The sequence below is a fragment of the Mytilus trossulus genome, unplaced genomic scaffold, assembly GCF_036588685.1.
Source record: "Mytilus trossulus isolate FHL-02 unplaced genomic scaffold, PNRI_Mtr1.1.1.hap1 h1tg000234l__unscaffolded, whole genome shotgun sequence".
NCBI classification, from domain to species: Eukaryota; Metazoa; Mollusca; class Bivalvia; order Mytilida; family Mytilidae; genus Mytilus; species Mytilus trossulus.
The window spans coordinates 3,636,378-3,654,748 of NW_026963315.1; the positions used below are offsets into that span (position 1 = coordinate 3,636,378).

Genomic DNA, 18,371 nt, shown 5'->3' on the forward strand with positions numbered 1-18,371 from the left:
GGAAAATCCAAAAACCCTAATCAAATAGCAAAATCTTAAGCTTTAACATATCCAACGAATGGATAACAACTGTCATGCTCCGGACTATGTAGAAAATGGTGGATTAAAGCAGGTTATATAGCTTGCTAAAACTTTTACTTGTATTGCTGTTGAATCGAATTATATTACATTGACAACAATGTGTGAACGATACAAACAGACATTATAGGTAAAAATGTCAAACATGCGGATAAAGCAGTCAAATTGGTTATAATTTTTATCACTATCAAACCAAACAAATCTGTAACAAAGAAACACAAAAAGGAATATAGACAAAGCACATTAGCAAAAATGATAAACAAGAATACAAAAAACATATCATTGAACAATTTCACATTGACGGGATGTATAACATGTATAAGTTCAGAGCCAAGTCAAGTGTATCAAAGAAACACAAAAAGGCATAAGCACATGCACATTAGCAAATATTCAAGACAATATTACAACAATTATCATAGAAACAATAACGGGATACATAAGTACAGAGTCACGTTTAATGGATATCACCAAAAACACGCTATTTGTGAAATATAATATAACTCGTTATTAAGATATTAAACAACGTTAGTTCCCAGAATCTATGCTTCAAGACTATCGTGTATATTTGTAAAGTTGATTCAGAATATTTATCAACAAGGTTTCGGTACCCTATATAGAAAAAGGACGAGACGTTCTTTGACATACCACTGATTCATTCATTTTTTGCTCAAACACTGGTGACTTTTACAAAGTCTGTGTAGTTACTGCATGCTCTTTAATACCGAATAAGTTGGGAAATTTATATCTCATATGCTGCTGAAGTTGGTATACTCCTTTTAATATAAGGTGAGGAAAAATTAATATCGTCTCGTTTGTCATAGATTCTGGTACTGAGATATAAAAAAAGAAGATGTGGTATGATTGCCACTGAGACAACTGTCCACAAGTGACCAAATTGACTTGTGTGACAAATTCGAGGTATAAGTCTTTAAAATGAGCCGGAGATCCATGACTGTTTTTTCTTTAATTTCTAGTTCTTGTGAATATATAACTGGAACCTAATCAGAAAAGTTCGGATTGCTACTGAAAAGAACATCATCAATGTTTCTGAAAGTGAAATTTAATAACCTGGCTTTGTTTATCTTCATGTTTTTGACAAGTGTCTAAAGGGACTACGAGTCATATTTATAAATTAACTGTTTACCAAAATTTTGAATCTTTGAAATACTAAGGCTTTTCTACCTAAGGAATAGACTACCTTAGTTCTATTTGGCAAAATGTTTCGTAATTTTGGTCCCCAATGCTGTTCAACTTTATTTGGCCTTTTTAATTTTTTGGATTCGAGCGTCACTGATGAGTCTTTCATAGACGAAACGCACGTCTGGCGTAAATACAAAATTTAATCCTGGCATCTATGATGAGTTTATCTCTATTTTAAGCCAAAAGATATCGAATGCGGAAAATATAGACCAATAAAGTTATATGACTGTATGGTTTGTACTGAGTTAGCCTAAAAAAGAGTCTTTTACAATTTTGTAATACATTTATTACAGAAGAACGGCATTCAATTGCATCAGCATTCACGACTCTGAATAACATTCGATAGATTTCAATAAACCTAAAGTTTGTGAGAGTATGTTGTCAAGTTAACACTTACATAATTTTGGGGGGAAAACGTCTTAGACATTTAGATCTGAGATCTATATATACATTTTCGATTCATCCATGAAGGAGTGAGAGTATTTTGTCAAGTTTACACTTACATCAAATTTGGGAAAAAGACGTGTTAGATCTTAGGGCTATTCATACATTTTCGATGCATCAATAAAGGAGGGGCGAAAGATACCAAAAGGACAGTCAAATTCATGAATCGAAAATAAACTGACAAAGTCATTTATAAAAGAAGAAAAAGACAAACAGACAAATATCAGTACACAAGACACAATAAAGAAAACTAAGGACTAAGCAACACGAACTCCATGAAAAACTGGGGGTGATCCCAAGTGCTCCGGAAGGGTGAGCAGTTCCTGCTCCACATGTGGCATCCGTGGTTCTTATGTTATTACAAATCCAGTAAATAGTCTTATTCTGTAGGTCATATTCGTGAAACCGGAAGAGGATTGTAGTAACGACATAAAGAACATATACGATATCATATGTGAAACTGTTATTCAATAACGGTCAACCAACTCGTGATGACGTCCGTAAAATTTACGAAGGGATGATTTCAACTTCACCATTTGGAACTCTAGTTTATTAGCTTCCTTGTGAGCAGCAACCCTTTATCAAGGAAATCATGATAATCAATACACTCCCGGGTAAATCGTTTCAATTGGGAGATAAATACTCCGTATGCAGGCGCTTCTTGAATGTTGCTACATAGAAATGTAAAGTTCACAATTGGAAAGCTGAAATCATCTCTTTTGTCGTAAAGTTTTGTTTTCAACCTACCCTCGTTGTCAAATTCTAGATATAAGTCCAGATATGAGACAGACTTAACTGTATCTGTATTATCCCTTAACTCTAGTTCAATGTGATGAATTCGTTCAATATAGTCACCAAATTTTCAATTATTTAGTGAGAGATAATCACCTATATAGCGGATCGTAAAATTAGAGGATATTGCTTACTTCTCTTTTTTCCCCTAAGAAGTTCGTGTATGAAGTAAGCCTCCTAATGATAAAGAAAAAAGTCGACAAGAAGAGGGGCACAATTGGTGCCCTTTAAAATTCCGACAATCTGTTGAAAAACACGTTCTCCACGTTGTCCATTAAGAAATCAAGCATCTTGATCACGTCAGTTTCAGAGAATTTATTGTTTTAATAAGAGTGATCTTTACAAAAGAGGGACGAAAGATACCAAAGGGACAGTCAAACTCATAAATCTAAAACCATGTCTGGTGATGAGGGGACACCTGCCGTATCAGACGACACCGTGTCCATGGTGACATCTGTTTCGGACCTTTTTATACTGGGAGACGTCCGAGCCAGTTTTCTGTTAGATCTTCGTAAATTCATGCAATTGTAGTTTTGCTACTGGGCGGATAATGTCTTCGGGGACAAAATTATGGAACGCCACGACTGCCTTATGTTAATAATCAGCATTATACGCAGTGTTCACAGCATTATATGAAGTGATCACAGCATTATATGTAGTGCTCACAACATTATATGCAGTGATCACAGCATTATATGCAGTGCTCACAGCATTATATGCAGTGTTCACAACATTATATGAAGTGCTCACAACATTATATTAAGTGCTCACAACATTATATTAAGTGCTCACAACAGTATATTAAGTGCTCACAACTTTATATTAAATGTTCACAACATTATACGTTTTTTGTTGTATGATGAGATTGATGTATGATGAGATTGATGAATGATGAGATCATTCGGTAAACTTCGTTTTTTAGCGGAAATTACCGAATCCATAATTGGTAAATTACGGTAAATTAATGCCCAGCAAACAAATTTAAACAGTTATTATTATATATGTGATCATTAAGGCAGTATACAATATTTAAAACGGATTGAAATAAGTAAATTAAGAAGTATGATCAATTTAACCCAAGTTTATTCCACACCAGGGCATTTTAAACTTATTTTGAGGATTTGTTTCACCATATTCACAACTTAATATGTATACATATATATTTACTAGAACACATCCGTGATATCGCGGGTCTGTGACTGAATTAAAGAATATAACTATGCGTAAGCCTTATTTTAGTATTGGTATTGTCATCTGATAAAGTCATGCCGATTATAAGATGAAGTTTTCTCTGCTTTTAACATCTTTCTGTTTGAACCCGTCGACCTGGAACTTGTCAATTTAATATTGGTATTATTGATTTTGTTTGGAAAACAAAAGTCTCTGGAAAGGAGTATTTTTTAATCAACGGTTTTGTCCTTTATGAGTTATGAATAAAATTGAATCTTTGATTTGCTGTTTTACGTCTAACAAATTGAAAACTGTACATGCTGTACCTATACGCCTTATTTTAAGTCCAGATTTTTATTATTCGTATTGTCATCTTAGAAAGTCATACTGATTAAAGTACTACAATCGGGAACAATGTGACAATGATTGAATTAAGTAGTTTCAACCCAGGGGCGGATGCAGGAATTTTCGAAAGGGGGGGTGCTAACCCTGGGCAAAGGGGGGTGCAAAACATATGTCCCGATACAAATGCATTGATCGGCAAAAATAAAGGGGGGGGGGTGCGCACCCCCGGAACCCCCCCTCTGGATCCGCCACTGCAACCCTGTGATTACGACCCGTGTATATAGCAAAATCTTAAATACAGCGTTTCGTGGTACTCCTGTCAAGATTCAAGATTCTTTATTTCTTATAAAACCAAGTAAATGGTACAAAGAAAGATATTTTTACATACAATAACATACAGATTTTGCGCATGCCAAGTTTGCACAAAAACGAGCAACAAGAATGACAGATTGTTGATCAACCTGGAGAACATACTTCTATATTGATAATTCTAATTAATTTACACAAATTTTTCAATACACGAATATTTTTTGAAATAAATAAACTGCCGAATTTCAGATCCTGTCAGATGCGGAACGTACAGATAATGTCATAGTTAACAGGTGAATATATTATTGGTATCGATTCGACCCGGAACTGCTTAATTATTGGCAATATTAATTATGTGGAAAACAAAAGGGTCTGGAGTGATGTTATTTTTAATCAACAGGATGGTACTATATTAGTTATATATACTCTCAGATCAGTACTTATAGTGTCTTTTTATTGTTGGGATATACAAGTACCCGCCCACATGCACGTTCATTCTATTTTCTTGTTAGATCATATGTATTTATATTTGTACTCATCTAATGAATTAATATAAAAAAAGAAGATGTGGTATGATTGCCAATGAGATAACTATCCACAAAATACCAAAATGACACAAACATTAACAACTATAGGTCACTGTACGGCCTTCAACAATGAGCAAAGCCCATACCGCATAGTCAGCTATAAAAGGCCCCGATACGACCATGTAAAACAATTCAAACGAGAAAACTAACAAGCCTTTTACAACTGATTTTCATAATTCGTTCTTATGTTGTTCTGTTACGCCACTGTCCCAGGTTAGAGGGAGGATACCAACATCCCGCTAACATGTTAAAACCCGCCACATTTTGCATATATGTGGCCGTCCCAAGTCAGGAGGAGCCTTTATTTCAGTGGTTGTCGTTTGTTAATTAATGTGTTATATACATGTTAGTTTTTCGATCGTTTGTTTGTACATAAATTAGGAATATTTTTCGTTTATCATTTCGGGCCTTCTATAGCTGACTATCCGGTATGGGCTTTCCTCATTGTTGAAGGTCGTACTGTGGCCGTTTAGCTGTTTAAAATTCTGTGATGTCATTTTGTCTCTTGTGGAAAGTTGTTTCATTGGCAAGCATACCACTTTTATATATATACATGTATGTACCGTGCAAACTGACGAACAAACGTAGTAAACGTTTTATTCATCCCCACAAACTCAATTATCATAAGAGATGATAACTTTAAATGAAAATGTTAAATAGGGTCTTGAAAGGGTAAATTTTTCTATGAAAGTTTAAATTTCTATATAAGACTGCTGATCATATTTAGAAGACAATCTTAGTACTTGCCGTGCTAAAAAGCGTGTAAAAAAATGGAATAATTGATGTAAAGTTATGTTTAACACCTACAGTGAAATGCTTTAAACTGCATTTTCCTTATCTGTTAGATACTTATTCATGTAAAAATGCCAAATTCTGAAAATCGATGCCAAAAATGACTCTATCATGACATATATCAGCTAGCGTAATATGGCACCTATGTGTTATAGAAAGCTGACTGTTTTATTTAAAAGGTAATTAAGCTTTTTAAAACTGAGTACGGACTATAAAGTGGCACCTTGCTAAATTTCTTCAGTAGGAAATGAACTCGAGAATATATCATACAAATTTTCCTACGATATTTCATTAAATAAACTTTTTATTATTTAACATCTACATCTACATCTACATGGGTAATCCGTAAAGAGTCGGTTGACTCATCACACGAATGTATTAAAATTAAAGTTGTGTCATCCAAAATGTGCTCTTTTAAAATCATATGTACAGGTGCCAGTGCAGATAAAAAACATGTGTGTGCTGATTTACGGATATCTGTGTGCTATGAGGTTGGTTTTGAATGCCTCATAGTCATCAATGTCCAATAAGCTAGGCGGTAGTTCATTCCAGTTGGTGATGGTTCTAACAAAGAAGCTATGTTTTCTTTGTTCAGAACTTGATCCTAATCTGACAAATCGTCGTTGATGGAACTGACGTCATTCTTGCTGGTGTCATCAAGTATTCTGGAATCGGAATAGCAATAAGTTGGTGGATTACTTTGTGAAACAGGAGTAAACGTGATGTTGTTCGTCTCTCCTGTAATTTTGGCAGTTTTAGGTCCTCTAATAAAGATGTTACTATGCCCGGGTCTCGAGAATACTCATGCCTGATGAATCTGGCTGCTCTCCTTTGGACCATTTCTAGCTGTTGTATGTGTTTTTGGAGATGCGGGTCCCAGACACTGCTAGCATATCCTAGTGTTGGTCGTACAAGGGTTATGTATGCCTGACGCTTTATATTCATTGGGCATTTACTAAGATTCCGCCGTATAAAGCCTAAAGTTTTATTTGCCTTTGTAGTGATATTTCTGATGTGGTCATTCCATGATAACGTGCTAGATAGCTCCACTCCTAGGTACGGATTGTGGTTGACTGTTCCGAGGATGTGTCCCTCCATTTCATATGGGTAGATTATTGGTTGTCGTCCTGTTGTTATACGTAATACAAAACATTTCGTTGGATTAAATATCATTTGCCATTTTTTAGTCCAGTTAACCACAGTGGTCAGGTCCTGCTGGAGTTGAAGACAATGGCTCATTGATTGTACAGCTACGTAGATTAGGCTATCATCTGCAAATAATCTAATTGATGATTTAATGTCAATACCTATGTCGTTGATATACAAGAGGAACATTAACGGCCCAAGCACTGTGCCTTGTGGTACACCAGATTTTACATTTACAGATGATGATTCATCGCCGTCTACTAGTACTTTCTGCTGTCTAGTTGTTAACCAAGACTTCAGCCACCCGTGGATGTCTCCTCTGACTCCATAGTGGTCTAGTTTATGGAGGAGTCTGATGTGGGGTACGGTGTCAAAGGCTTTACTGAAGTCAAGTATCAATAAGTCAGTTTGTTGTTTGGAATCTAAATACCTGCTTATTTCTTCAACGGTTATTATAAGCTGTGTTTCACATGATCTCTTTTGACGAAATCCATGTTGGAAGTCTGCAAGGATCTTATAACATTCTAAGTGTTCCATAATTGTTTAAAGATTATGTGCTCCATAACTTTACACGGTACTGATGTAAGCGATACCGGTCTATAATTTACTGGTTTTGATCTATCTCCCTTCTTGAAAAGTGCTGTTATGTTTGCAGTAGTCCAATCGTGAGGGACTTGTTTTAGACATAATGATCTTTCAAATATGTGTTTAAGATAAGGTGATATTTCATCAGCTGTTTCCTTTAATATTCTGCAAGATATTTTATCTGGACCACTAGCTTTATTAATATTTAGTTGTTTTAGTAGCTTTGCTATTCCCTTTTCTTCAATTTTGATGTCGTTAATTTTATTGATGGTGCTAGGTCCCATGTTTGGAAATGAAGCCATGTTTTCCTCTGTAAAAACAGACTGGAATTGGTTGTTAAGTGCTTCTGCTTTGGATGTATTGTCTTTTCGACGAACAGAACTACTTCAATCATTCACCTCTCAGTTTCATCTTTTCCTTACTTATTTCAATCAGTTTTAAATATTGTATGCTACCTTATGATAACATGATTTTAATAACTTTTTAAATTGGTTTGCTGGGCATTACCGTAATTTACCAATTATGGTTTCGGTAATTTCCGCTAAAAAACGAAGTTTACCGAATGATCTCATCATTCATAAATCTAATCATACATCAATCTCATCATACAACAAAAAACGTATAATGTTGTGAACACTTACTATAATGTTGTGAGCACTTAATATAATGTTGTGAGCACTTAATATAATGTTGTGAGCACTTCATATAATGTTGTGAACACTGCATATAATGCTGTGAGCACTGCATATAATGTTGTGATCACTTCATATAATGTTTTGAGCACTACATATAATGCTGTGATCACTTCATATAATGCTGTGAGCACTGCATATAATGCTGTGATCACTTCATATAATGTTGTGAGCACTACATATAATGCTGTGATCACTTCATATAATGCTGTGAACACTGCGTATAATGCTGATTATTAACATAAGGCAGTCGTGGCGTTCCATACAAAATGTCCACCAGCAGAGACATCGACCCAGTGGTTATAAAAGAGGGACGAAAGATACCAAAGGGACAGTCAAACTCATAACTCTAAAACCATGTCTGGTGATGAGGGGACACCTGCCGTATCAGACGACACAGTACGATTCATCCTTCCCTAAGAAAAGATACTTGCATCTACGTTTGCCATTCTTTTTTATGAAACAAAGCAATGGCTACTCTTTCAATTTGTCTTTTAGTTTGGAACGGGAAATACTTGTGTAAAGTGTAGAAAAGTCCAATGTTTTAATACTATTTCCAGATGAAAGAGTCATAGATTGTATGTACTCTTAGTGATCTTTGCAGTTTTTAAGTACATCTTGTTTTACATGCAACATGTTCTCAACGTCGCATTATGTCTGATACACTGATGATAACCAAACGGGGACAGTTAAAACAACTTCTGTAGTAAACCACGTCATATTTTGAAATGTAGATCGTCTTTATTATCCAGTTTTATCTGTAGGTTTGAGCTTTCACGTGTTTCTAATGTCATTCGAATTGGTCAGTGACATCTTAAAAAGTGTTTTTTTTATATTTAACTTGAAATTCAAACTTATTTTGTACACGTGCTTACAATTATTGCACGGTTTACGCATCGAAGTAAAGAGATGTGGTATGCACGCAAAAAACGTAAAACTATCTATTAGATTTTATATAAATAGAAATATATTTCTCTGTACGGCGTTCAAAAATGAGAGAAAGTCCAATATTGTATAGGCGATTACAAAACGCACCAAGATGCAAACAATGTAAAACGTTTCAAACATGTAAAGTAACGTTTCTTATCTATAACAAAAAAAAATTATAAAAAACAAGCATGACAGACATTTAAACTATCGAAATGACTGAATTACTAGCGCCTGACTTGGATCAGGCACATTAAGAATTTAGCCGAGTTTAAAGGGTCTGTGAGCACTCACCCCTCATCTAACCGAGGACAGTGGTGTAGTAGCACAATGCATAAGCAAGCTGTGAATATCAGTTGCAATTGGATTTACCTAAAATATTGGCATGAAGGCGTAGTACAAAAACAACTAACATAAGTAGATATACACACAAACATACAGTTACTGAAAGTTAGCTCAAAACCATTTACCACTTATAAATTCAATTTTATCCAAGACAAAGGTTTTAATTGGTAGATATTAGAAGGATTTACTAAAACTGCGTAATAATTAGTCTGAGAATTGCATGACATTATGCAATGTCAAAATATATGTTAACAGTATAGATGGGATGCATGACCATCCGTTCATATAACTGTACATTTATAGCAATGTATACTTGGCTGTCTGTTCCTTTTTGTTTATTTTAAGTTATATTGAAAATTATCTACGATTTTTGAGTTGATTTTTCTATATGTTATGTTTGAAAGTTGATGATGAATAAATAGGGATACTTGATGTTTTGTAAATATGTTAATTAAAGTTTATAAAAAGGAACTGCAAAATATTTTCATAATCACATGTCATTATTGTACCGTCAATTATTTGCACCTCGAAAAGTAAGCCATCTTTAACCAAATAAATTGCATGTTTCCCCATTTGTAAACATTGATATGTTGTAAGGTTCCTTTTCATTTGATCTCATAGAAGATGCAAACAAATTGATTATATATATATATATATAATTACATATTTTCTGAATTTTGATTTGTTGAGAACCAGTGGTTTTTTTTTCACATTCTAACTTTTTTCCTCATTTCAAAAGAATTTGCCTTTTTTTTCACCACTGCCGGTGTATTTGCCTTTAATACCATGGTATTTGTCATTTTGAATATTACTTTTTTACCCTCGCGAGCTTGTTACCGCCAAAATTATTCGGAACCTTTCTCACTTATTCTGATTATTAGGACAACATGGTTAAACACTCTATTGATTATGTTAAACCGAAAACTGTAAGAGACATATACATATACAGAGAGAAAAAAGACATGATTTAATGATGGAATAACAATGACGTTTTCACATATAGATACCATGACGTTACAAAAAGAAAGCACTAACGTACATGTATAATTCTCGCGTTCTACGATTACCATTCATATGTACAGACAGTGTCAATCAAAATCTATTCGGTGTAATAAAACAGATATATCATGTTACGGAGAAATATTTTTCGCAAATACCCCTCAAATATGTCCTCAAAAGAATGTATGAGAACTTATCTACAGACGATGATGAAAATTGTATTAATAAAATGTAAAAAGGGGGGAAAACCAAATAACTATTATATTTTTCAAAAACTATATGACCTACTTCGTATTGATTGTTTATACACATGTGCATATGTAACCACAACAGGTAAAATCAAAAATCGTAGATAGTGTAGCCTTAACATATGAAGGTACACAAAGCTCAAAGTCCGACAAAGTTACAAGCAGGTAAGAAAAGTAGTATCAATATTGGGTCCTAACTTAATAAGGGTCGATATCTGTGTTTTATTTGCATTTGTGCAACATGTCAGATTATCGAAAAATATACCAACCAGGAAAAGAATACTACACATAACTATACATTTAAAGAAAAAGTACACACAGTTTGATGGCGTTTAAAAAACTTATATATATTATTTAGGTTATATTTTTGGTAAACAAGTTAAACCTCAGTACATCATCATTATAATATTTTTGAAACGAAAATTTAACGATTACTTGGGTAATACACACACCTAATGATACTATGAGTATGCCGTTTGTGAAATTGTTCGGATAACATATGCGTACATTAGATAATTACGTTTATATGTGTTTTACATGCTGTAGACATATAAACATTTGAAACAGCACCGTTATTAAAGACGTAGATGTCTGTATACTAAAATAAACGGGGAAAAAGAGAGTAATCCTATTCATTTGCCTGCTAATACACTTTGACGTTTAAACAATACTGACACGAATAACAATACTTTGCTGTCGTCATAGAAATGTTAACTTGTGATTCCCAAATTTCGATACACGTAGTTTAATTAAAGACTTAAAAATTTTGAATAACTATTCCAAATATTAGGAAATTATGCAGTTTGTCTAAATGTTTAAAGCATTTTTTATTTAATGTTTAAAGGCATTCTTTTTTAAATGTTTAAAGGCATTCTTTTTTAAATGTTTAAAGGCATTCTTTTTTAAATGTTTAAAGGCATTCTTATCTAAAAGGTATACAAGTATAACAATACAAAATCCTTGACAGATGACGTCAAATACACCCGTACCTACCTAAATCGTTTTGAAAACGTTCTATACATAAAAGTCATGTTTTTAAACTATTGAATACAGTGTTTTGCCATTATGCAAATCAAAGGAAAAAAACCCGCAGGAATGACAAGATTTGAAAAAATATCATGGACTGGAGGAGCGTCTCTTGCAATTCATACATTTTCCGTCATGCAAATTGAAACTGTGTCACATTAAATTTGTACATTTGAAAACTAATGATATCGTTGAAATATTAAAAAAGACACATTTCGGTGCAAAATTTCGGATAAACTTATTAGTAATATTTACACTTAGATCCCTTTGCAACACTGATATCAAATCTTTGAAAAGTGTTTGTATTGGTATAATTATTAATTTTGTTATCGGTGAATTAGAACCAAATTTGAACAATATTGTTGTAAACATTTGTACATTCATGGTTTATATTGGTTTACTTTTATAAATTGTTATATGTCTCTTGGAACTCACACCACATCTTCCTATATCTATTTATGGGTCTTCAATCTGTCGATACCTGCATGTTTCTTAACATTACACAATGTGTTGTTTTTTCTCTGACTTTTATAACGTCTTTATACTAAATTCATTGGATTTTGGATTTGTACTTATTGATAATTTTGTCTAAGATGCATAATTTTTTTAATAGTTGTAATTGTCTTCTAACTAGTTGTCAGTGAATGCGAGTACTTTCAGAAATGTACTAAGTGAGTGTCTTTTTGTATGAATATACAAGGTGCTTTCCACGTCTACTAAATGTTTGTGTTTTTGTTAGATGTATTTTTTAATTGTATTTATTTGATTAGTTGAGCCTTTTTCTTCTGATTTTGAATATTTTTTTCCTATGTTGTAATGTTTTACTACTGTCCGAGGGAGGGTTGAACGCTAGTTAAAGTGTTTAATCCTGGTTTTTTTCTGTTTATTCTTGTCCCAAGTCCGAAACCTGTTCTTCGGTGGTTGTTGTTTGTTGCTGTTTACCATATTCGTTACTCGTTTTTCATTATGTAAATTATAAATGAGGCCTTTAGTTTTATCATTTGAATTGTTTTACTTTTACATTCGTCATTTCAAGGCCTTTAATAGCTGACTATGCGGTATCGGTTTTGCTCATTTGTGAAGGTCGTACGGTGAACTATAGATGATAATGTCTGTATCGTGTGGTCTGTTGTTTAAAATTGTCTCAATTGCAATCATACCGCATCTTATTTTTATAATTACTCTCAAGTTTAAAAAAGGACCCAACTGTATTACTAATTTTAAATTTTGTAAATGGATTCACAGGGAGAAAGTGTTAATCACTACACATTTTTTTTAAGATCAGTTTTTCGATTCTCTTAGCATCTAAAAGAATCAGTTTTTTTGCTCTTTAATTAGTATATTTTTCTATATTTATATTTTTTCCTAGATTCAACGTGTAGAGAATATATATTTCCGATATCGAATGTGACAATATAGGACCCCAACTAAGACAAACTATTGATAGGAATGGCCACCAACGACAATACACCATTTTGCGACATTTGCCAAAGTAGGGACCTCAACAAGTTAGCTGAAGAATTTTGTCCACAGTGTGAAGAAGCTCTGTGTGGAGACTGTACAGAACATCATAAGATATCGAAATCAACAAAATCACATCAGACCATCTCTTTAGAAAAATATAACAAATTGCCATCATTCATCAAACAAATTAGTCATAACTGTCAAGAGCACGGCTGTATCCTTGAATTCTATTGTAAATCCCATGACTCTCTTTGTTGCAAAATATGTTCAATATCAGCTCACAAAGAATGCAAGGAAATTATTTTTATAGAAGATTTTCTTCCGCCTTCAAAAGGACATCCATCAGTAGCTTTGGATAACATTGAAAAAATCTGAAAAATTTCGAAAGTAACATTTCTTCTGCTATAAAGGACAGAAAAAGAAATTTAACGGAATTACGTGAACAGAGGCGGGTTTTTTCTGAACACATTAAAGACAAGCGTAACGAAATTAATGCACTTTTAGACCATTTGGAAGAACAATTACAACAAAAAGCATCTACACTTGATAGGACAAACTGTGGGAAAGTAGAGCAAATAATTATCAAATTGGAGAACGAAAAAGAAAAAGTAAAAGATATTCAAAAAGATGTTGAATCTGTTAAAATGTTTGCATCCAATTTGCAAATCTTCATGGGAACAAAGGCATTTCAAGAAAGTATTTCAACCAATGAAGTCAACGTCCAACAAGTATATGACAACGGGAGCTTAAACAACGTGACAATGAAATGCACTTTCAATGAAAAGCTAGAGGGGTTTATAAAACACATAAAAACATTTGGTGATGTAGAAATTGATAATATTGAAAACATGTTTCTTTTTAATGGAAAGGTGACATATCAGCACAAATTTTTAAACCAAAGTCAGTAGCAAAATCTATTGAAACCATAAAAGTCAGTTTAGGACGTAGGATTAACATTAATAGCGAAAGTATTTCTGGATGTGCCATATCAGAAGATGGAAACATGCTATTTCTACAAGAACACAACAATAGTATGATGAAATATGCGCCTAATGATGAATTAATTTCAGAATCACGTATCAACCCAGCGACGAGCGGCATTAGATATGACCTTGCAGTGATTGATTCTAATACGGTTGCTGTATCAAGTGGTGGAAACGATCCTCAACAGATTTACTTGATTGATATGGATAGTACAAAAACGAGTCAAGATTTTCAACTGGGGGACTGTTGTTGCGGTTTAAGCTACAACAACGATTCATTCATTTGTTGCACGTATCATAATGGCATAAAAATATATGACAGGTCGAACTCTAACGTCCGGATACTGCCAAATTCTCCCAAATCGGCGGGTGATACTTACGTTGCCTCAAATGCAAATTCCATTTTTCATACCAATTGGCCTGATGATTCTGTTGTATGTTACGATTTCAGTGGGCGGGTACAATGGACATATGTCGATTCCAAATTGCTTAGAAAACCGTACGGCATCACATTAGATACTCATTCGAATATTTATGTGGCCGGTTCTGACTCTAACAATGTAGTCGTGATATCTCCAGATGGAAAACAGGCAAAAGAGCTAATTGGGGCTAGTGACGGACTTGCAAATCCTCGTGCCTTGGTCTTTCATAAAACAAAACACTTGCTTTTAGTTGCAAACTATAACAAAGCTGCTTTCATGTATTACGTTATATAAAACTTATACTACAATAAATCTTTTACTGCTAGAATCACATGTTACTTATTTTGACAAATGACCAGATTGCTAACATCTGCATTTGTGTAGTTAATGCAATGGTGTCTTAAAAGACGAATACAACGCCAGTTTTCATGAACAGTCCTTTCATGGTGTAAAATTCCGACTAACACAAATATTAATGCTCGAATGAATGATTTCATGAACTCTTAGTTTAAAAGTATTTTTGTAAACCGACATTCCATATCAAGGATAATAATGATAGGAAATGAAAGGTCTTGAATATCATGTCACATGAGATAACTATATGTACTCAATTTCCCAGTCGCCACTGATATATTGCTACATAGAAGTGAAATATTCGACCGATGAAAATGAGTCTTCGACGATCTTGAAAGTTTATCGTGAGGTAAACGTGGTAAAGGGGTATAACTCTTTTTATTTACGAAGAAATCTTCAGCCCAAAGAATTCTTAAACTTTTTTGATTGGCTTATTGATAGGTCGTCAACTCATTTGCATTTCATTATAAATTCATAACTTCTCGTTCACTCACATGTGACCTCAAAGCTGTTTCGTTAGATTTCCCACGTGAATTATCAGAAAACGGGAGCGATGAGAGATTGTTTTTTAATTAGATTGAGTTAAGTACTGTCGAGGTTATGTTATGTCTAAATAGGTAAAATATGTTCTCGACTCTACAGGTTGAGCAAAAAATATGTCTTTTCAGACTTTTAGCTGTTTGTAGTGCCGTGTATAAACAAAAAGACATAATCTACTGCAATTTCAATAAAGAGCTGCGCTATAAGCGCATAATACGCCCGGTGCCCTTTAAGCTTGTCTTTATGCTTTAATGGATTTGTTTTTTGTATATTAATTAGGCTTTTAGTTTTCTCATTCAAATTGTTTTACATTTGTAATTGCATGTTATTTTATAGCTGACTGTGCGATATGGGCTTTGCTCATTGTTGATGGCCAAATGGTGACCTTAAGTTGTAAATTTTCTTTTAATTTTTGGAAGGTAGCTTAAGTTAACAGATATAAACAATTTACCAAAGTTTCAAAAAAATTTGTGAAAGTGTTTATGAGTGATTGTCCGAAAACTGGAAAATCCCCCTTTTTGAAGCATAACAATTCATAACACGGAAACGTAAAATCTGAAATTTATCAAAAATTGAAAGGGAGCATATGTCAATAGATATAAACAATTCACCAAAGTTTCATTAAAGTTGGTTGAAGTGTTTTTTAGTATTTGTCTTTAGTGTGGACGAGGGACGGAGAGACAACGGTATACCATAATACGTCCCGTCTTAGACAAAACATGTTAGACGGGATATAAAAATTGATTTTGAAAAAAAGTTAAAAGAATTGGTATACTGAGGCGATATTTTGGATTGCTGTTTATAAAGAACCATTAACCCGAACAAAGCCTATGAAAAATAAATACAGAAAAACGACTGACAGTATTTGACCTAAGAGGACCTCTAGAGCATATCGAATGCGTCAATATCAAGTTTACTCTTTGGAATTTGGAAGCTTAATTTCGAAAAAACATTCCAAAGTTTTCTATGAAAAATTTCAAATATGCTTCATAAAAATATGATTTTGAATATTATGTTCTAATTTCACTGTATTCAAACGAACTGAAAGAATTTTTAAAAGTGCTAAATCTCTCTAGAGTTTTCTGATGTAGCATACATATATGAACACATCCAGATATGTACCTTTATACAATAAAGACATACTATAAAGCTAAATATATAGTTAGGTTCTGTTAGGCGCAATGTCCGTCTCAATTTTAACTCCAATACTGAAACCTACTTTAAATTACTCGTTTACACACTCACTGATATTACGACTATCCCAATATGGCGACGGTAGATAAAGGTTTAATCTTTACAGTCAGTTTTCTCAAATGTAGCATGTTTTTTGTCAACAGTCACCCAACTGAAGGAAGCCTACGGGTGCGGGAGTTTCTTGCAGCATTGAAAACCCATTGTTGGCCTTCGACTGTTGTCTGCTCTATGGTGTGGTTGTAGTCGCTTTGACACATTCCCCATATTCTTTCTCAATTTTATTTTCTATGCCATTACGTCACATTTGAATCGTAACCGTGCACTGGTATTGTCCAAGCGCTTTTAAATTGCTGTTGACAAATTCGGGATGATAATCGTAAATCTATGGCATTTTTCTTGTAAGATAATCGTTATTTCTTTATCAGATAATAGTAACTGAAAATAATATATGTGTCTTTAAGCATTTCAATGGTATTTTGTTTGTTAAAATGCAAAAGGCCAGTTAAATGATGACATTAACACAAAATAAAAATAAATTAAGAAACTTACAGGTTAATATCTATGGAAATATTTACTTGTATACTTCGATTTATAACTTACAGCAATATTCATAACCTTTTAATATATACATGTACCTGTTAAAGATAGGAAAAAGAAAGTAGCTGTCGAATCAATTATTTTTGAAAGTATATATATATATCTATAATACTAAAATTACGAGGTCCAATTTATCAGCCGTTATCACGTTAAAACGACGAATCAAAGAATTCGACTTTATATATAACTAATATAGTACAAAGGTGTAGATTAGAAATTACACCACTCCAGGCCCTTTTGTTTTCCACGTAATTAATATTGCCAATAATTAAGAAGTTCCGGGTCGAGTCCGACACCGATACCAATAGTATATGTAACATAAAGCTTCCGGTCATATCGCATGTGTAAGTTGAACATTTTGAAAAAACTATTTTAAGTCGAACTCAGTTGAACAGAATAATAACACCGATACCAATAGTATATATATGTAACATATAGCTTCCGTTCATATTGCATGTATAAGTTGAACATTCTGAAAAAACTATTTTAGGTCGAACTCAGTTAAAGTTCAACTGAAAAGTAATGCTTACAGTGTGGGGTTGCCTTGATGACCAACACAGACACCCGCTTAAATTCGTTCACTCATTTAAAGCCACAATGGAGAGAACCCAAATCGAGACTTCAGTGCACAACGTTAACCCACAGGAATCAGAAGTTTTCTGTAAATAATAAAGTCGACTATCAAATTATAGACCTTCTCGCTTAGTTCAGTGCACAACGTTAACCCACAGGAATCGGAGGTTTTCTGTAAATAATAAAGTCGACTATCAAATTATAGACCTTCTGGCTTACTTCAGTGCACAACGTTAACCCACAGGAATCGGAAGTTTTCTGTAAATAATAAAGTCGACTATCAAATTATAGACCTTCTCACTTCTCTACGCTCTGAAAAAAACTATTTGAGTACACTGCATTCACAGTAACAAAATAAAAAGGTGGGCGATGTGGGTACACTTGCACTGCTAGCCTAGGGTAACTGTCTTGACAGTAACAACATGAAAAGGGGTGGGCAATGTGGGTACACTGACACTGGGCGATTTTGGGTATCCCGGCATAAGGGTTCCACTTATAACCAACACACGCTACCGTTTGAGCTGAATGGAAAATCCTAAAGGATAACAAATCTATACTA

The 18,371-nt window shown here is 33.8% G+C and overlaps 1 protein-coding gene across 1 annotated transcript; it reads left to right on the forward strand.

Moving 5' to 3' along the window:
- The first annotated feature begins 13,134 nt into the window (after positions 1–13,134).
- Positions 13,135–14,848, forward strand: LOC134701257 (uncharacterized). The gene is made up of 2 exons (XM_063562385.1): positions 13,135–13,363; positions 14,019–14,848. The coding sequence occupies exons 1-2, from the start codon at positions 13,135–13,137 to the stop codon at positions 14,846–14,848; spliced, it is 1,059 nt and encodes a 352-aa protein (XP_063418455.1).
- Positions 14,849–18,371: the final 3,523 nt, after the last annotated feature.